The following is a 20,175-nucleotide window of genomic DNA, read 5'->3' on the forward strand; positions in this document are numbered from 1 at the left end:
TTGTTGCCCTTCGCTGGACTTTCTCCAATTTATCCACATCCTTCTTGTAGCGTGGGGCCCAAAACTGGACACAGTACTCCAGATGAGGCCTCACCAATGTCGAATAGAGGGGGACGATCACGTCCCTCGATCTGCTCGCTATGCCCCTACTTATACATCCCAAAATGCCATTGGCCTTCTTGGCAACAAGGGCACACTGCTGACTCATATCCAGCTTCTCGTCCACTGTCACCCCTAGGTCCTTTTCCGCAGAACTGCTGCCTAGCCATTCGGTCCCTAGCCTGTAGCTGTGCATTGGGTTCTTCCGTCCTAAGGGCAGGACCCTGCACTTATCCTTATTGAACCTCATCAGATTTCTTTTGGCCCAATCCTCCAATTTGTCTAGGTCCCTCTGTATCCTATCCCTGCCCTCCAGCGTATCTACCGCTCCTCCCAGTTTAGTATCATCCGCAAATTTGCTGAGAGTGCAATCCACACCATCCTCCAGATCATTTATGAAGATATTGAACAAAACCGGCCCCAGGAACGACCCTTGGGGCACTCCACTTGACACCGGCTGCCAACTAGACATGCAGCCATTGATCACTACCCGTTGAGCCCGACAATCTAGCCAACTTTCTACCCACCTTATAGTGTATTCATCCAGCCCATACTACTTTAACTTGCTGACAAGAATACTGTGGGAGACTGTGTCAAAAGTTTTGCTAAAGTCAAGAAACAATACATCCACTGCTTTCCCTTCATCCACAGAACCAGTAATCTCATCATAGAAGGCGATTAGATTAGTCAGGCATGACCTTCCCTTGGTGAATCCATGCTGACTGTTCCTGATCACTTTCCTCTCATGTAAGTGCTTCAGGATTGATTCCTTGAGGACCTGCTCCATGATTTTTCCAGGGACTGAGGTGAGGCTGACTGGCCTGTAGTTCCCAGGATCCTCCTCCTTCCCTTTTTTAAAGATTGGCACTACATTAGCCTTTTTCCAGTCGTCCGGGACTTCCCCCGTTTGCCACGAGTTTTCAAAGATAATGGCCAATGGCTCTGCAATCACAGCCGCCAATTCCTTTAGCACTCTCGGATGCAACTCGTCTGGCCCCATGGACTTGTGCACGTCCAGCTTTTCTAAATAGTCCCTAACCACCTCTATCTCCACAGAGGGCTGGCCATCTATTCCCCATGTTGTGATGCCCAGCACAGCAGTCTGGGAGCTGACCTTGTTAGTGAAGACAGAGGCAAAAAAAGCATTGAGTACATTAGCTTTTTCCACATCCTCTGTCACTAGGTTGCCTCCCTCATTCATTAAGGGGCCCACACTTTCCTTGGCTTTCTTCTTGTTGCCAACATACCTGAAGAAACCCTTCTTGTTACTCTTGACATCTCTCGCTAGCTGCAGTTCCAGGATAGCCACACCCTGTCTTTTTCTACTCCCTCAAGTCAATTTCTTACAAACTCTTTGCTCCACACCCTTGGAGGTGGGAGGTAGATGGTGCAAACCTTCTTCCACAGCTTGAACTGGTGTTTTCCCATATAGAACATGTACTGTTGTTCCCAAAGTGAGCTGACAATATCACAGATTGAAAAAATCTGGGTCCAAGGGCATCGTAACCTCTGGAGTCATGCTCTGGCACCATCATGATTGCAGCTGCCTCCACCGCCACCATAATCTTTTGGAGAGGGAAGGAGAAATAAGCTGAGGATATTCCTCCATTTTCCAATAACCATCCTGGAGACATCCAGAGTGGCATGAAGCTGCAGCCAAACCTCACCAACTGGTCGAGCCTAGGATGGAAGAGGGGCACTTGCTATATCATCTGTGAATGAGGCCAGACACGTCAAAATCACAGCCTTGGGGTTTTCCTGGATTGTCTGCACATCAAAAGAAGAAATCTTAACAATCTTTTCAATTAAACGGGAAAAAGGGTCAGCCCATACTGGAGAGAATTATCTTTCTTCTCTTCCCTCGGAGATAAGTTCTTGGCTTCTGCTACTATTATCCTCTGTATCCAAACAGCAGTCCTGCTCATTTTCAGCAGTATCATTGTCATCCTAAGCAGGCAGTGCAGTGAGTACTAAATCAATGCTGCTAAAATCTGTATTGGCAACTGTGTACCAATGCTGCCCGTAACGGCTGCACCAAAGGCATCTGTGCATCAAAAGCTGTCTCCAGAGACACACAGTTCCAGGTCAAGAGGCTAAGCTGGGCTGGATTTGAGACCTCTCAAGGTTCCTTCCAGACCTACATTTCTATAATTCTATAAGAAGAGAGAGACAAAGTTTCAGGTCAAGAGATGCATTTCCAGTGAGCCCTGAAATCAGGCTAGGTAGGACAAAGCAAGATAATCCAGTCTAGACCTACAGTAAGGGGCACAGTCAGGTATTAAGTGTCCTGAGGGTGAGCCTCTATGTAGTGGGGTGTCCACACCACACTAGGCCTGAGTAGGAAAAAAGGGCCATTTAACCCCGTGGCAGGTTGCCCCTGGAGGAGAGTCAGGGCCAGCTGAGCTGAAGAGATGAAGGAGATGAAGCCCAGCAGGGCAGGGGCAGGCTGAGCTGTATAAAACCAGGAAGTAGAGAGCAAGAACGGGCAGCAGGAAAGAACTGGGCACAACTCCCTAGAGATGATGGCAGTTAGCAAAAGACAAGGAGGAATCCCAGAAGAAGTACGCCGGGGATCCTGCCTGAGAATAAAGACGCTGGCAAGAACCTGGGGAGGGGTGAAATTGCCACATGGAGCAGAGGAAGCTCCAGTGGTAACCCAAAAGGGGCGGGGGCAGAAGACAGAAGAGAGGTAGGAAAGAGCCTGGGGAAAGAGCAACAGGGTTGGAGCTTGCACAGACTGCAGTTGCTGCGTGTAGGGTCCGTGGGCTGGAACCTGGAGCAGTGGGTGGGCCTGGGTTCCACTGCCAGCCACTGGGGAAGTGGCACAGTTGGGGCAGTGGACTGGAAGACTGTCTGAGATGGTTCATCCAGTGGCACTTTGATACCACAGAAGAAGAACTATAGTGACCTGGCCAAAGGGCCAAGCCACGAAGAGGGAGCACCCTGAGTCACGAAGAGGAAGTAACCTGATTCCAGAGAGAGAGAGAGAGAGACAGACCGACCGACCGACCACAGGGTGAGCAACTGAAGACATCAATGGGATGTCAGACTGGTTGAGAGCTAATCCCCAGATGAACCACCAGGAGGTGCCCAGCAGTGAAGAGTGAACTGCATTACATACAATTTTCATGTGTCAAGGTTGGCAGGAGGCATCTCTACCATTCTAAATGTTTCAGGCTATTTTTTCCTTAAATCAGTAAGAAGGGGAAATTAACAGTGGATCTGTATAATTAAGTCTCTGTATACATACTTTGCAAAGCCAATGAAGTCTTCATGGTTGGTATTGATGTAAGATACCTGGATATCAATTAGCAGCAGTACCTACCAGGAAGAAAAAAGGAAAAAGAAAATTTGAGTTTGCTGCATTATTGAATATTGTCTTTTATAATCATTCAGGCCAAAAGCAGTACTACCTACTATATCCCATATCTGTTTCTTTGCTTATTTAGAAAACTAGGCTATAACGGAACTATCAGTCAACTACCTCCCTCAGCTTTCTTATAGTTGCCTCATTACCAGCTTCTGTAAAATTTAATTAAGACTAACCATATCTAACCAAAGGGGAGTTTAATATATAGCACAGATTCTAGCACTACATTTTGCAGGACAGGCAAGATTTGGTCTCTTATTGCTACTATTACTACACCAGGCTAGTCAGGAACCTCTATGATGAATTAGGGCTCTATAGTGTTAGGCACTGTACAAACATGTAACAAGTCTGCCCAGTGAACTTACAGTTGATGTGTTGGACAGGATAAAACAGGTGGACGAAACAGACAACAGGGGTGGGCTGGTGGATGAAGTAACAAAATGAACAGTTTAGCAAAACAGAGGTTTCAGCTTGCCGCTTGAGTAGCCTTGATCTGTTGATTTCTTGGTGTTTCGGATAATTGAACTGAAACGTCATGATCTAATTAACCTGGAAATATCTTAAAATACACAAAGACACCCACCTCGCCCCCGCAGCCTTCCTAAAGTGTGTACCAGGACAGTGCAGAGGGACCATGACCCCGTTTTCCTCCTGCCATCTTTTCAGATGCTTGCTCCCCAGCAGAGATCAAGAGTGAACCATCCCTGTGCTCTGAGGAATGCAGGGACTGCTACAATAGAAGGCCCTTGCTCAACCATGCAAAGAAGGGGAAACAATTTTTTGCATGGCTCTCCTCCCCTAGCAAAAGCCTCACAAGTTGAGGGCACGGGCTAGCCACCAGTGTTTAACTGCAGTGTAGACATCCCCGAAGTGTGTAAAACCACATAATTATCAGAACCTCTCCAAGTCTATGCCTCGGGGCAACAATTTATTATTGACAGAACACAGTGGATAAGAATATTTTGATGCATAGGCCCCAACTATTAAAAAAAAAAAAGAATAAAAACTAATAAGAGTTTTCATTTGATAAAATAACATAACGTGACCTTCCTACTAGGATACCAGTCTCTCTGTATCCAACAAAAACCACTATGGAAAAAATAGTTACTTCTAAGTAAAGCCTTAACTACTGAATGCCTTACTGTGCTTGGGCATTGCATCAATCAGTCCTCTTCACCAAGTCCTATACCACTAGACTACACAATTTTGCTCCTTTTCTTGTGTAATTGGTTTTTCTCATGAAGTCCAATATTATTTTTAAACCCCTTTCATTTCACCAAAAATGAGTACAATTGCCACTGCAGAGCTTCCAGAACACTGTACGCCACAAAGATATTTTATTTTTATTCCTCAAGGGGGAGATTTTCAAAAGGCAGAAGGGAGCCCAACTTCTACTGAAAGTCAATGGGAGTTGAGTGGCTCTGGCTTGGGCCTTTTGAACGTCTCCCCAGTAGCCTGACCAATTTTAATACAGTAATTGTTAACAGCATAAGTAAATGATAGGTACATGCATCACAGTCACTAATTTTAACATTGTCTGTGCCTGGACTCTCTCAGATTTGTGTACAATTTGAACAAAAAGAAGTTAGAAGCTCTCTAAATTCACATACATAGGAAGCTGATATTTTGTGCTCATCTCTGAGCACGTGAGAGGACGGAAACAAGGAAAGAAAAAAGGGAGCAGTTATTCCAAGTTACCTGTATTCTTTTCTTCCAAAGTTTGGAAAACTTGGTTGCGTTGATTAAAAGCTTCCCCAAGGCACAAGATCAATAACTTGTGTGATTAAGACTTGGAGTAAACATCTATAATATTGACTGAGAGGAAGAGAACAGGATACCATGCAGCGCTCTCAAGCTCCATAGGGCCCGAGGCTCCTCAAGGCTCCATGAGAAGCCAGAGGGCTGTTATAAATTAGGTCAGCTGCCAGTAGCCCCAGAGGGCTATCGGTTGCAACGGATTGTCCCTTTTCCTTGGCCATGCCCCATCCACTGTCTGCAAGTGGGATTAGAAGAGGAGCTGTTACTCCAGTTCAGCAGGTCATCTACATTTTCTGCTCCCATCTGCGACTGGCAGACTAAATTAGGAGCCTTTGGAACAGCACTGGTCTCCTTCCCTCCCTTCTCTAGAGCCTCTCTCCATTCTCTACCTCTCCAACATCTAATATGTCAATGTCTGTTACACTTTCGACACAAGCAATTTACCATGGTTAAGGCTTTTCAAAAATGGTGCAGGTCCTTCATCACTCTCAATTCCCGACCCACCAGATTTCATGTTTATTCCCACCTGTTCCTTGGTCTTCTCCTCTCTGTCTCGAATGTGGCCAGCAACAATCCTTTCCGTTTCCTCACATAGCCTTGGATAGGTCGCCAGCTGTAAGGCAAAATGGGGAGGAATTTAAGCTTGCTGAGTGATGTTAAAAGGGTACAAATGGAGAATCTACACTAGTCCCTGAATAGAAGTAAATTTTGTAAATACTAGTACTAAAGTTAACAAGGCCCTATGAAGCATACTTACCAGTAAGGGTAGTTCAATACAATATGCACAGATCCATACTCTGGGAACTTGCATGCCCATTTGCTTCACGGAATGCTCAAGAAAGTAGTGGCCATTTTCAGTGTATGCTTCTTTGCAGAACTGAATGTTTGGAATGAGACCATACATGGAACTGCAGCTTGAAACCATCGACTCCTATTCACTTAATCCAAATCTATGTCAAATGACCCCCTGAAAGCCACCTTCCAATCTTGCAATAAGCATCTCAAATACCTGAGAGCTCTTAACCCACAACAGGACCCAATGACAGCAGCTCTCCCACCTTGGACTGGAAGACTTCAAGAGCTCGTGAACTGCTGCAACCAAGGAGAGACGTACAAGATGTAAAGCTAAAAGCAGTGCACATTCATCTTCAAGTGTTTTCACCTGTGGCACTTGTGGACAGGACTGTAGGTCAAATATTGATCACTGATCTCATCTCAAGACCAACAATAAATGACTGTTACTTATCCATCAAACTCAATAGGAGACTCCATCATCATCAGTTTGATTACATGTGTCTATCTGTTCCAAATGGGCCAAAATGAAGGGAACAAAAGAACAGTAATCTTGCTGCAAGTTCACAGTGAAAATCTTTCCTTTTTCCTGGTTAGGTCATTATCAAAGATATCTAGGATTTTCCAGAATGATGTGTTAAAGAATCTTGCAAACAATCAGCCAAAACAATTAGCCAAAAACTTTAGGCCAGCAAAGATTTCAGCTGGTGGTGAAGAACCTCACCCTGATTCTCTGACAAGAGATATGAAAAAGCTGATAAAACACTCTTGCATTTCTGCAGTCAGGTTCTTGTGTGCTGTTATGCCATCTTTTCGCTAAAAGAAACATAAGATTGAGCACACATTTCCTTCACTGTCTGATCCACGAATGGGTGAATGATTACATTCATGGGTTTCAGAAGGGGTCACCAGTTGCTGTTTTAGTGCTATGGACACCAGAAGTTGCATTTGCACATTGACTTGGCTAACCCTAATCTAAAACAGGAGCTGGCTCTTTGGGTGAGGGGGAGAACCTAAAAGACTTCCTCTAATAAAAGCTATGTTAGGCAGATCTCTCACTCTGTGCAGACTTAAGCAGTAAAGGCCACACAAATTGAAAATCCTTTAGAGAATATCCTTCACTTAGAGACAGAAGAAAATAAATCTGTTGAGCTAAAAAAAATTCTTAAAAAGCAGAACATCCATTTAAGTCCGCACTGCTTCAAGTCCATCGGAACTAAACGGAATGAAACAGATTACCAGACCCAAGGAACCAGATGGTACCTGCCAAAACCACACCACCAGTGCAGACCCTAACACTGACTAGACAACTGTTATAACTCTCTCTCTCTCAAAAAAGCAGTGTTTTTTTAAAAGCTAAAATACTATAATCAAGGCTAACTACTAATGATTAAAAACAAATTAAACCAGTGGTACTGCAAGAAAGGAAAAGAGGTCCCAGGATTTCCAAGCTCAAGGCTGCAGTAATCCGTGAAGAACTGAAAAGAATCAGGTCCATGGTTTCTTTATACCCCATCTCCAAACATTCAGATCCACCAAAGCAAGGTCTCTAGAGGGTTCCAACTTGGATGCCAATGGGGCACGTGCTACCCAAGAGCATAGGCGCCGACTCTGTGGGTGCTCCAGGGCTGGAGCACCCACTGGCAGCCAAGCTCCCCTCCCTGCACCACCTCCTCCTTCCCCCTGAGCGCACCGAGTCCCGGCTCTTCCGCCTACCTCCCAGCGCTTCCCACCAGTCCGCTGCCAAACAGCTGTTTGGCAGCATTAGCATGCTCTGGGGGCGGGGGAGGAGCAGGAACATGGCACACTCAGGGGAGGAGGCGGGACTGGGGACTTTGGGGAAGGGGTTGGAATGGGGGCAGGGAAGAGGTGGGGCTGGGGCTGGGCCTCATGGAAGGGGTGGAGTGGGGGTTGGTTGAGCATCCACCACAAAGAGGGGAGTTGGCGCCTATGCCCAAAAGTATGGAATCTGGCACAAAACTTCTCTCATAGATCCACAGGAACAGATCTGTTTAGAGATGAGGTACTCTCCGAGCAAAATCAATGAGAACTGTGTGCACATTCACAGGAATAACAATCATGATCTCTCATGCAGTTAAGTAATAAGGATTTTACCCTTCATTTACATGTCATAATTCAACAGAAGACTAGAAAGAGGGCAAGTTATTTGTATGCAGTTCCTATATACTAATATACAGACTGATGTTTCCATTAAGCTATGCGTGTGCTTACTCAAAAGAAACGGAACACACAGGCTACCTCAGGCATGCCCATGTCCTCCTGCCAAACTGCTCCTTCCAGCAGGCGGGAAGAGGACGCTTCAGTTCTCCTCTTTCTCCTGCAGCTGAATACTCTCTCTACTCATGGCTTTAGTATGTGCTCCTGTAAATTATTCCAAAGTTTCAGATTCCTAGAAGGCTCCACCATGTGGCACCTGCTGAGTCTCAAGGTGGTACTCATAGACCATGCACTGCAAATCATAGCTTCAAACAAGGTAACCAGTGTTATTGTTTTACTTGAGTGGATGTCTTCCCAAGTGGAACTTCCTCTGAGCCTTGAGAGGAGTGAAAAACTGAAAAATTGCCCTAATGGATTTAAGGAAAACTGTTTTTCTTCAACTTTAGTCAAAGAAATCCCAATCACCGGGGTGGGATTTTCAGAAGGTGATTTAGGAGCTTAGGTGATTTAGGAGCATGCATCCCAATAATTTTCAATGGGATTTGCACTCTTAAGTCACTTGGGCACTTTTGAAAATTCCACCCAAGAACTTTTTCTGAACCTACTGTTGGAATCCTGATGCTCTGAGTTGAGTGTGAGTATAACAACAAATCTTATTCATGCATCACAAGCAGCAAAGCCTGCTATTTTCATGCTCCCCAAAATCTTGATTCTGCCTTGTCATCCTACAGGAGGAGAGAGAGCGCACTTAGGCCATGTTCTATAATCCTTTCGACCTCGAAGGTGCAATAACTGGCAACAGTAATGCTCTACATCAATTTTTTGTCTATTCATTCTGACACCGTTTTTTTTTAAAATGGGCTACAGTGGGAGTAATACTAAGCTGCATTCCTTGGACTAAGTACTTGCGACGCCATCTTTCACTTAAGAATGGAGTGAGCATGAGCCCACATCTCCTGTATTTCCTTCCCTGCTGATCAAAGAATTGATATTTGCAGCGTTGTTGTTGGTCCAATAAAAGACATTACTTCACCAATATTGTCTCCCCAAACAGAAAGTCCTAGCCAACCTAGATGATTGGGCAACCCTACTGTAGATCACATTCATGGAAAAGAAATGTAAGGTGATGTACATTGGAAAGAACACTTTACAGCCCACACACTTGGCTGGATCTAAACCATAACTGCTTAGAAAAAGATCCAGGCATCATTGAGGCTAGACATCTACTGTGATGTGGTTTGGAGGGGGCCTGCAGTTCCAACAATTCAGCAACTGTGTCAGCTCTTGCATTTAATGGATAAGGAAAAACCACCATTCTAAAACACCAAAGAAACAATTATTCAGGTGACAAGAGTAAGATACTCTACCTTGATAAGGCAGTTCCACATTGTCACAAGCTGAATCAATGACCTAAATGACATGAGTACATTGAACTAAGGGATTGTTTGTTTGTTTTCAGAAGTACAGTACAAGAATGACTCTGGGAACAAAAGCAAATTCCATTCCCATTCTTCACTGATGATGAGGATGAAGGAGATCACAACCAAATATATTACTTAATCTTAACTGAGATTTACTGCTTCAGACTCAGAGTAGAAATTAACATTTGAGAAGACACTATCAAGAGTCCATAACAACCTTCACAATATTCCCTAGACTCTACAAGCTATTTTCCACATGAAGAGACTGACAGAAGGACCGATTAGAAATGACACTGGACATTAATCGTTTTGTCCTCTTCCTGTGCTTATAATACGGGAAAGAGTTACAGTTAGTGCCCCACAGTGCAGAACCTGCTTCTTAGTAGTTTGTTTGGTTCAGTGTACTCTATTATTTGATTCCCTTGGAGCATTTAAACACCACCATCTACAACTCTATTCTGTGCCAGGATTCTGCAGTCATTTTAAAGCTATTCTGATTATTAAAAAGGCAATTTATTCTGTTTGCTCAGAACAGTTCTTCCAGCCCCGCCCACACACAATAGCTAAAAATAAATGCAACTCACAACATCTACTGCAGTTTCCTCCCCTCATTATCCCACAGTGTCAACCAGTCTAGAATTCTTGATACTAAAGCTAGTGCAATTTTCCCATAGCTTACAATATTACATCTGCCACACCAAGATATTAATTACCTGATCATACTAAGTACCCTTTAGCTATATACCCACCTATGGCTACCATTAAGCATACAGACCTAAAGAGTTAACAACTGACATAGTACTGAATAGCTTAGACTAGGAATAACCTTTTGTCAGAAGGGGGCCCTTAATCTCCCTCAGACTAGATGGGTGAATAGCAAGGTACAAGACAGAAGTGTCAAGCCAAAAAGGTATCCTTCAAGAAGCAGGAATCCAAACTCAGCAAAGCCCGGCAACAGAAACAAGCTGTGGCAGGCAGACTGAAAATGGCAATGAGGGGAACTAAAAGACTAGCTAGCCAAAACCAGAAAAACAAAAGGAAATGGATGTATTTCAGAAGCAGAAATCTACAAGAGTCAGTGGGTCTGCTACACTATTGGAGAATAAAGAAAAATAAAGGTGGAAAGGGACACTGCAGAAAAAGTGAATGGATAAAAATTTTCTCCTAAGGTGCCTGAGTTGCTTCTGAAAAACTGGACTTAGGTGCTTCTGAAAATTTTGCCCATCTACTTCCGTGCATCAGTCTGCAGCACAGAGGATGTTGGGGAATACTTATGTCTGACTTACCCTTTTCAGATAATAAAAATGAAGCACTGTCAGAGACAGATATGTCAAAAGAGAGGTGCTGGAAGAAAGTGAAATTAAATAACAAGTCCCCAGTATCATACAGTATACCTAGAGTTCTGAAGGCACATAAGAATGAAGTAGCTAAGCTACTGAGGAAATGTAATCCATTAAAAATTAGCTGCTATATTAGAGGACCAGAAGGAAACCAACATTGTGTCTCTCTCTTAAAAAGACAAGATTACAAAAGCTACAGATCAGCAGGCCTTACCAGGCAAACTGTTTGAAATCAGAGAGATAACAGCATAAAGCATGAACAGACATTGGATATAATAGGGACAAAACAGCATGTTTCTGAAAAAGAAGAACTATTGATCTTTGAGAGTGGCAATAAGAAAGTGGATAAAGGAGAGAACGTTATTTATTTACATGTTTGAAAAAGGCTTTTATAACATCCCTGAGCCTGTTAAAGGACCTAACATACTGACGTAAAGAACTGTCATCATTTTCAACTGGTTAAGAGACCAAACAAATAGAGGAAATAAACTGTCAGCTTTCATCAAAGAAAGGTGCTAATCATGGGGTGCCCGAAGAATCTGGATGAAGACTAACAGTGTTCAAAATAGTTATCAGTGATCTGTACAAGAAAGTAATCAGTGAAATGGCAACATTTGCAAATGACATTATTTATGTTCGTCAGGACAAAAGAAGACCAAGAACTACAGATTTCAGAGTAGCAGCCGTGTTAGTCTGTATTTGCAAAAAGAAAAGGAGTACTTGTTGCACCTTGGAGACTAACCAATTTATTTAAGCATAAGCTTTCGTGAGCTACAGCTCACTTCATCGGATGCCGTAGCTCATGAAAGCTTATGCTCAAATAAATTGGTTAGTCTCTAAGGTGCCATAAGAACTACAGAAAGTCCTACCCAACTAGATGATTGGGCAAAACTATTGTAGATTCATGGAAAAGAAACATAAGGTGATGTAAATTGGAAGGAACACTTTACAGCCCACACACTTGGTTGGATCTAAACCGTAACGGCTTAGGAAGAAGATCGAGGATTGAGGATAGCACAATGAAACACCCAATTAACATGCAATGGAGGTGAAAAAAGAAAACAAGAAGTTAGGTTGTATTAAGAAAAGAACAGAGGGTACTTAAAATATAATATTGCCAATAAATAAATTGATAACCTGCCCCTACCTTGAATATTGTGTTCTGTTCTTGCCATCTCAGAAAGGGATCTAGCAGAAATAGAAAGGTTCTGGAGAAGGGCACTGAAAATGATTAGGAACACAGAAAGACTTCCTTCTAAGGGGAAGTTTAAAAGACTAGGGCTCTCTACAAGCCAATAATTTTTTTTAAAGGAGCGATAGTTTAATGAGGAGACTGATAAGAGAGGGCATAGCAAAGGTATAGAACATAGTGAATGACATGGAAAATAAACTAAGAGTTCCCATTTACCCTCTTCTCATTGTATAGAAGAGGATATGAAAAAGACAACACGTTTAAAACTGATTAAAAGGAAACATTTACACACATAATTGTTCTGGCACAGAAGATTGAGGTTAAGAGTTTAGGATTAAAGAGGATAAGACGTTTATGAGTTATATTAGAGTGGGTAACAAATTATAAGGAATATAAACACAAGAGTATTTCAGAGGCAAAAATCAATCACCAACTCTGTGGGAACTAGGAAGAAACTATGAAGTATCTGGTACTGGCAAGCTACTAGATGAGATGGACCATTGGTCTGATCCAGTACAAAAATTCCGATGTTCCCAAGATTAAGACGTGAGGACAGATGACTAGCCCGCCACTGGGACTCTGACATGCTTTCTATCATTGTTATTAAAAGCATTTTGGCCCTATCTGGGGCCTAAGTCATTTTCAGCCACAGTTAATGGTGGTCACTGGGGATCCACTTTTGACCACAGGTAGTTTTCAAGTGATTAAGGCACTTAGGAGGCTAAGCCACTTTTGAAAATCAGACTGACACTTGAAAATGTTATCCCCTTTAACCAAGGCATATACAACTGACTTCTGATTTCTATATTGAATTCAGTTCCATACTAAAATCTGAACTTTTTAGTCACAATAGGAAAATAAGGTTTTCTTTAAAAAAAAAAAAAGTATAAATAAACCCAGTACACACTGTATGCATACCAATCGGCCAGAATACTCATTCATATCTACTAGCTCATTATTTTACTATACTTGTTGGAACCTTAAATTAAGGTTTCATTATTTAGTACACACACTATTCACTTTAGGGAAGTCAACTGCACAACTGTTCTTTCCAATGCAATTTGTTTCCTACATTCATTCTGCAGTTCTTCAGACTAGTTCATCCTTCCACCCACATGCATAACTCCCAGTGGGGTAAGTGTGGGCAAATCAAGGGGAGATTGGATCTTCTCATGTTTCTATCATGTAGCCTCTTGAAAGTTGGTGATGATGAGTTCTGGATTTGCATATATGAGAAACAGCACAGGAGGGTATTTCACCACTATTTGGACACTTAAGTACAACTGTACTCTGAAAAGTTTCTATGTAAAAATGCACCTTTTTACTCAGCAGAACTGCTCTCTGAACATATTTGGAATCTAGTCTGCTGTCTTTAGCGATAAAAGAAAGACAACTACTTTTTCCTATTGTCAGTGCTACAAAGACAACTTCCGATTCTGGATTTTTCTGGCTTATGCCTCAACAGAAATGTTAATTAAGTTTCATTTGCAGGGCCATCTATATGATCTCATTTTCTCTATATTAGGCCTTCAGTAACAGCCATGCAACACCAACTGCAGCAATATGGTTATACAGGTGAAAATGGGGCAGTAATTGACTGGGTTTTTTTCCCCTGAAAAAACAAACCATGCTGGCGATGATGCAAGATCTAGAAACAAGCCATTTTGAGCATCAGAACCTAAGATCAGTATTACAGTACTTTTTATTTGTAAACTGGATAAGAAAGCAACTAAGACACAAATGTAGAACCATACCATCTCATATAATTGCATCATTTTTCTGAGCAGAGCCACATGGCAAAGCATCTTGCCCATTATATTATCTACCATAACACTGGATTGACAAGTGTACTTCAACGATTAATGAATCCATTCAGAAGTTACCTTTTTAGTGCATTTCTTGACAGTGTTGATTAACTCTTGCATCACCAGATCCACGCTTTTTAAGCAAGGCCCTTTCAGCTTCACTATCTGTTTTTTAACTATAGCCTCAAAGGCCATGTCTGGAGTAAACAAACCTGTTCTGTGGACATATAATAAAACACGTAAGATACTCAAGAAAGACTTTAGGGGAAAAGAATACAACCTTTTATACTGAACGTAAAGCAGAGTCACAAACATCATTATGATATAAACAAAATGATTCTACAAGTTGCAAGATGAGTGACTAGCTTAAAAAAGTCTAAATACAGCATTTGTTTATTAGTAACAAACATGATGCAATCATCTGACAAGCGCTGTTCAGTTATGATAACAGCTCATAGCATATGCTCTGTAGTTTAGTTTGTAAAAGTAATGAAGTATTAGTAAAGTTAGACCATAATACAGCACTGTCTCTGTATTTAAACCATTACTGAGAAATGGAATGAGACCACTGTGTTTTGACATGTGAATTATGGGGTGTGTAGATTAAGAAAATGGTGAATTAGAGATTCAAAATAATAGTTTAGCATGGAGAGAGTGTGCACAGTCACTATCTCTTAGGGGTCCACCATTCATGCAGCTACAGTATGGGTAATTGTTGGCCAACATTTCTATCAAACAGCATTTTCGTTTTCAGGGATTGACAGCCCAATTATAAAAATAGTCAGATGAAAATGACATGCAAGGCCTAGCACAGCACTCACTTGGTCTGTCTTTAAACAAAAGATTTAATATGAAAATTAATGTGATTATTTTTTAAATTGTGGAGTCGGAATGAAAAAATAAAAAGTCCACTTAACCCGCATCTGTAGTTCATCAAGTTGACCACCAGTATACTGTAAAGCTACTCTTGTGGTAGGCACATGTACCTGCAGCAGACAGAGTCAAAACCATCTAAAAGCAGTGACAACTGGCACTATTGCTCACTCACACAGGACTGACCATTTGGATAGAGTTACATAAAAACCCATAATCCAAGTTCCCTGCGTCCCCAACCACATCAAAAGTCCTTCTCCCACCTATTCAAAACCCCATATGAAGGCTCTGAAGAAGCAGGACAGTTGAGTGGTGCATGTGGACCTATATAGGCTGACATCTCACAGAACTAGTTACAAATAGCCCTTATTTCTCCTTCAAAAACTGCCTGTAGAGAGCCCTGCTTAAGAGATATTAATTAGAAGTCACACAGCCTTTAAGGATATAGGTCTAAAGAAAAGTGAAGATTATAGGACTGCTATCCCAAATTGACCATCCCATCTAGCTGACAAGCCAAGTATAATGCTTTATAAATGTAAGCACTGATCTCAAGGTAGCAGCCTGAAGTGTCCACAAAGGAGATATTTTCTTAGCTATGTTGGGCAAAGGGCTTTGGATCAAGGGGAGCATGACTTTAGATCCCGAAGTATTGGGACACATAGTAGCTCACAGCAGATCTGCATACAGGTTCTAATTCACTGAAACAATCTCTGGGCAGAGCTTGGTTGCCCCTGGATTTAACTCCATATGCCACAAATAATATGGAAGACTAACAAAGGGATTTGGTCCTACCTAAGCCATAGCCAAGAGCTCTTTAACATCTAGAGTAGCGTTTTCCCAAACTTTCAAAAGCTGGGCCTTGCTTTAGGAAAATGAAATAAATCATGTCCACCTGACAACCCTGCCATGTGTTGTTGAAGCTTAATGTATGCATCTTTCATGTTTCTCTCAAGCACAGCTGTCCTTCACACCATGCCAAGGGGGAATACCCAACACTTTGAGAAACACTGACCTAGCCTACATAACTTTATCTCCCCTGTAAGTTATATGGTTCAGAAAAAAGTCCAGGTAAATAAATAAGATTGGAGTGGAACTCAAATTTAGTCAAGATCAGGTAAAGGATGGTATCACATTATCCTTATTTTGAGGGAATTCAGCCATCAGGGCTTAGATCTCACCCATTCTCCTTGGTGTTACAGATGCTAGCAATGCTGTACGTACAGGTGATGTAAAGAATATTTTCCAAAGGGCTCCTACAGTGATCCCAAATCCCGTGAGCATCAAATTTAATTTCAAGGAGAGTTTCTTCTCAAATGGGTGGAAAAAACATACAAACTGTCCTTTCAGAAACAGTTTCACTGTAGAACATGCAAATGTGGATAATCCTTGGCTGGGCAATTATATTTGTCATTCTCTTATAAAGCGTCTCTCTGGAATCCTATGTGCTAATACTAATCGAAAACAGACAAATCATCCCTATATAAGATAACCAGCCCATCCCAAACCAAGTATTTCACCTCCTCCAAACACAAGTTACAGATAGTTCCACAAAATGAACCACACTGAACTCCTCAGTAAATCGGTCACTTAGAAACAGAGAACAATGCAAGGCACTGAAGCAGTGGAAGGTGCACTGTCTTGGTCAGCAGCACAAATTGAAAATCTTTTCCATTTCAAGGCATAGGTTTTCCTCAAAGATTTATGACTTTCCAGAAATATTCACTTAACAGTTTGAGAGGACTCCAGATCAGAATTTCGCAACACAGCACATTGCAAGCCATGATATTTAGGAATCTCAGACCTGGATAATGCATTTGCCTTTGATACTGTGAAAACAGATGTGGAAGAACTGAAAGGCAGACCTCAGCGGACGGGGTAATTGGTCCAAATATGAATACTGACATGTTCACGAAGGACAGAACCCTTGCAATCAGTACCATTGCTGAAGCATAAAAGGATAAAGGTAGCAGAGTATGGCCACAAGCTAGAAGAAAGTTGTTCAAGGATTTTGGATCACTATTTCCTACAGAACAAAAACTGAAGGCACACTGAATTCTCCTTCAAGACAAAGAGAGCTTTTTGAAGGATCCCTGTAGTTTGGAATATTGACATGGTCAAAAACTTGAAAAACCCCTCATGCTGGGGCTGATAAATTCCAAATGAGGCTGTCTGCCAAGACCATGTTCTTGTGTGGAAAAAAAAACAGATCTAGAGGTGCAACTTGATATGGAATGCACCACTTCCTCAGGCTAGACAGTTTCTTGACACAAACAACAGAAACGAGTTCCCCCTATTAGTGCATGAGATACATGGCTGTGGTGAGGTCTGTCAAAATCAGTACAGATTTGTCACGGATGTAAGGAAACAAAGTTCTCCCTACCATTCATATTGCTCAGGATTCCAAGAAGTTTCTAATCCTAGGTCTCTGTGGATTTTGAAACCCTTGTTGTAACCTAGAGACAGTATAATTGGGCATCCCAACTTACACCTGAGGCATCTATAAAAATCACAGCTGACAGGAGCCAAGCAACGGACTCTACTCCAGAAACATTTTATGGACTGTCTACCATGAGAGTCCTGCATGGTTTAGAGTATTGTCATCAGTGTTTATAAGCCATCTTTCAGCATCCAATAAATTGTCCTCATCCAGTACTCCACTGGTCTCATTCTGAGCCTAAATAAAGAATCATCTATTAGGCTCACAGAAATAAGAATCCCTTACAAGCAATGTAATATCATGTGTTTATGCAGTTTTTAGCAGGTGATGGATGCTAAGTCATAACCTTCACTAGAAAGCTCCCAAGGTATGTCCCAGAGAAATTTATACAGTCCTTTGGAGCACCAGCAGGCATCTAGGGTAACAGTTGAGAGAGAAACATAATGAAGGTGAAACTTCATGCAGTAAATAGACATAGGAATGAACTTTGTCTAGTTAGTAAAGCTCTGACAGGATCAGATAACTGGAGTTAGAAACAATAACTCCTATCCAATGCCAGGGAAATGTAGCTATAAGTCTCCCCTAGTTTAAAAAAGAATGCAAGTTATAAATGGGAATTTGTGCAATCCAGTTGACTTAGGAATGTACTCTGCCAGCAGAACAAGTTCATTGCAGATGTGTGACACACTTTGATTCTGGCTCTCTGGTGTCTTGACTTAACCCCTGCGCAACATGGGTGTAAAAAGTTACCAAGTCTGAATGGAATTTATTTGCACCCTGCACAGATATTAGTAAGTACAAGTGTAACCCACTGATGAGCTTGTTACAAGTCCTGCTTTGTGCTGATCTGCAAAGGATCTGAGTATGGCAGATATGGAAACTTACTGCCAGATATGGGACCTTATTAAATTAAGGCATCATTGGGCAGCACTGTATTAAACAAACAGTTTGTGTGATTCTGTTCTACTCCATAGGGAAGGTCTGCCACATTTCCTCCAGGAATTAAAACCAGGTACCACCTCCTGGGAAGGTTCACGTATACTACAGTAAGCAGAGTCTGGATGAACTCTCCCCTGACATCTAGTGGTGAGCTGTGGAAAAAGACTTCAGAAGCTGATCTCGTTTGCATGGACACACCCACCCTGCCTAAGTGCTCAGCATGATGGGACTACTTGCCCAAATGATCACTTGTGGCTGGTGCTGGAACCCCAGTCGTCTTGTTATTGGGGCAGGAGTAATAAAGAGTTGCTATCCTTGTCGTGTGAACCGAGGGCAGCAGAACTGTACCTGGCATACCCCAATGGAGGGACTCACCCTCAACTGAACAGCACTCGCTAGGCGGGTGATGTGGGTTCCAAAGCCAAATGAGTTGTGAGAGGGTGGGAATAGGAATGTGTACATGGTGGGGTGGGCCCTGTTTAAGGGTCCTAGACACCATTTGACACTTCCTCTCTCCATGGTATAATAAAAGAGCTAATTTAGACTCAATTGAGAGTCTTGTTACACGTGGCAGAGCTGAAATCACTGATATCTAGGTCTAACTATTAGACTTATTTTGGGACAGTGTCTCTATTGGAAGAGACTGCCCAGTGTGCACCAGCAGTGAGGCTCCCCCACTAGCAGCTGAAATCACTGAGAGCTGAGTTAAGTGTGGCGAGTGGCTAGCAGGGAGGTTGGGAGGAGAGGCGTGGCCCACAGGGCACCTGGCGGAGGGATGCGACCCACAGAGTGGCAGGCGGAGAGGTGTGGCAGGCAGCTAGCAGGGTGGCTGGTGGAGAGGGCCAGAGCAGAGGCATGGCAATTGGCCACTGGGGCGACGACCGAGTGCCTGAGCAGTGCAGCGTGTAAGGTGCCTCCTTACCCCCCCCCCCTTCCACACAGGATGGGAGGTGAACTCTGCAGATGAATCTCTGAAGTCTGGGGCTGCACTGGCCAAGGACAGCAACTGTGAGTGGGGTACAGAGAAGAGATGGGCACATTATAGGGACTTTTGGGTTGCTGGACTTAAGACCCTGAGGGGAAAAGGACACTGCCCAACTTACTTGGGGGTGGGTCTTTTGCTCATGGTTTGTGTTTATGAGCCCTACTTGCGGTGTTTTCCCAAATTAATGCTGACTTAATTCCCTCCTTTTATTAAAAGTTTTTGCTACACTCAGACTCCGTGCTTGCTAGAGGGGACGTATTGCCTCTTAAAAGCGCCCAGGGGATGGTGTGTAATTGTTATAGGTCACTGGGTGGGGGTTCGAGCCGGTTTTCTGATGTATTGTTGAAAGAGAACCCCTAGATACTGAACCTGGCCCTTGTTAATGCTGGCTTCACCTGGCAGAAGGGTTACACTAGTGCAAACTGGATTCTGCATAGACCAAAAGACAAAAAGAAGGAATTTTGGATTAACAGGCCAAAGTTAAACTGACTTCTTCTAGCAAACAGACATGACCTGCTGTCCAACGGGGACCCCAATCCTTGCAGAAGAGTTGAGAGGACTTTGTCCTACTGGGGCCCTATAAGACTGATGGGTGATCTCTGGTAAGCTGTTAGCATGCATAGAGCAATGTTGTTCTTAAATATATATTTTCTCTGTAATGCTTTTATCTGAAGAAAAAATGTGATTGCTTGGAAAGAGCTGTATGGTAACTTGGAACTGCTGGCATTTATACTCTTCAGAGCCCTCTGGTAACAAGCAAAATGCAGGTGCTGGGTTATTTAGGCAGGCTGGCTTGCTGGGGATATCACAGTGTAAGGCAGGGAGCTGTGCAGCCTTAAACCCTGGTCAAGAGGGAGAAAGTTGTGGGTCTCAGCCCAAAAGAGGCAATAGCTGGGAACCAGGAACCTTTAAGTGGGTGCCCTCAACAGGTCCTGGAGGTGCAGCTACCCTGAAACCGTGAAAATGAGTTGTTAACAGCCCTTGGC

At 42.8% G+C, this 20,175-nt stretch overlaps 1 protein-coding gene across 6 annotated transcripts in view; it reads right to left on the minus strand.

The window, feature by feature from the left end:
• The window catches only part of DNM3 (dynamin 3), a 298,280-nt gene that overhangs the window by 199,418 nt on the left and 78,687 nt on the right, over positions 1 to 20,175 (minus strand). For all 6 annotated transcript variants that reach the window (XR_013636160.1, XM_073356327.1, XM_078854046.1 and 3 more), the window contains exons 10-12: positions 14,034 to 14,172; positions 5,754 to 5,840; positions 3,350 to 3,420 (exon numbers count right to left, since the gene is read on the minus strand). Coding sequence is in view for 5 of the 6 variants with exons in the window: in XM_073356327.1 (XP_073212428.1) it covers positions 3,350 to 3,420; positions 5,754 to 5,840; positions 14,034 to 14,172 (297 nt within the window). In the remaining variant the exon portion in view is untranslated. The remainder of the gene's footprint in view (positions 1 to 3,349; positions 3,421 to 5,753; positions 5,841 to 14,033; positions 14,173 to 20,175) is intronic.

Source organism: Lepidochelys kempii, chromosome 8 (assembly GCF_965140285.1).
Source record: "Lepidochelys kempii isolate rLepKem1 chromosome 8, rLepKem1.hap1, whole genome shotgun sequence".
Lineage (NCBI taxonomy): Eukaryota > Metazoa > Chordata > Testudines > Cheloniidae > Lepidochelys > Lepidochelys kempii.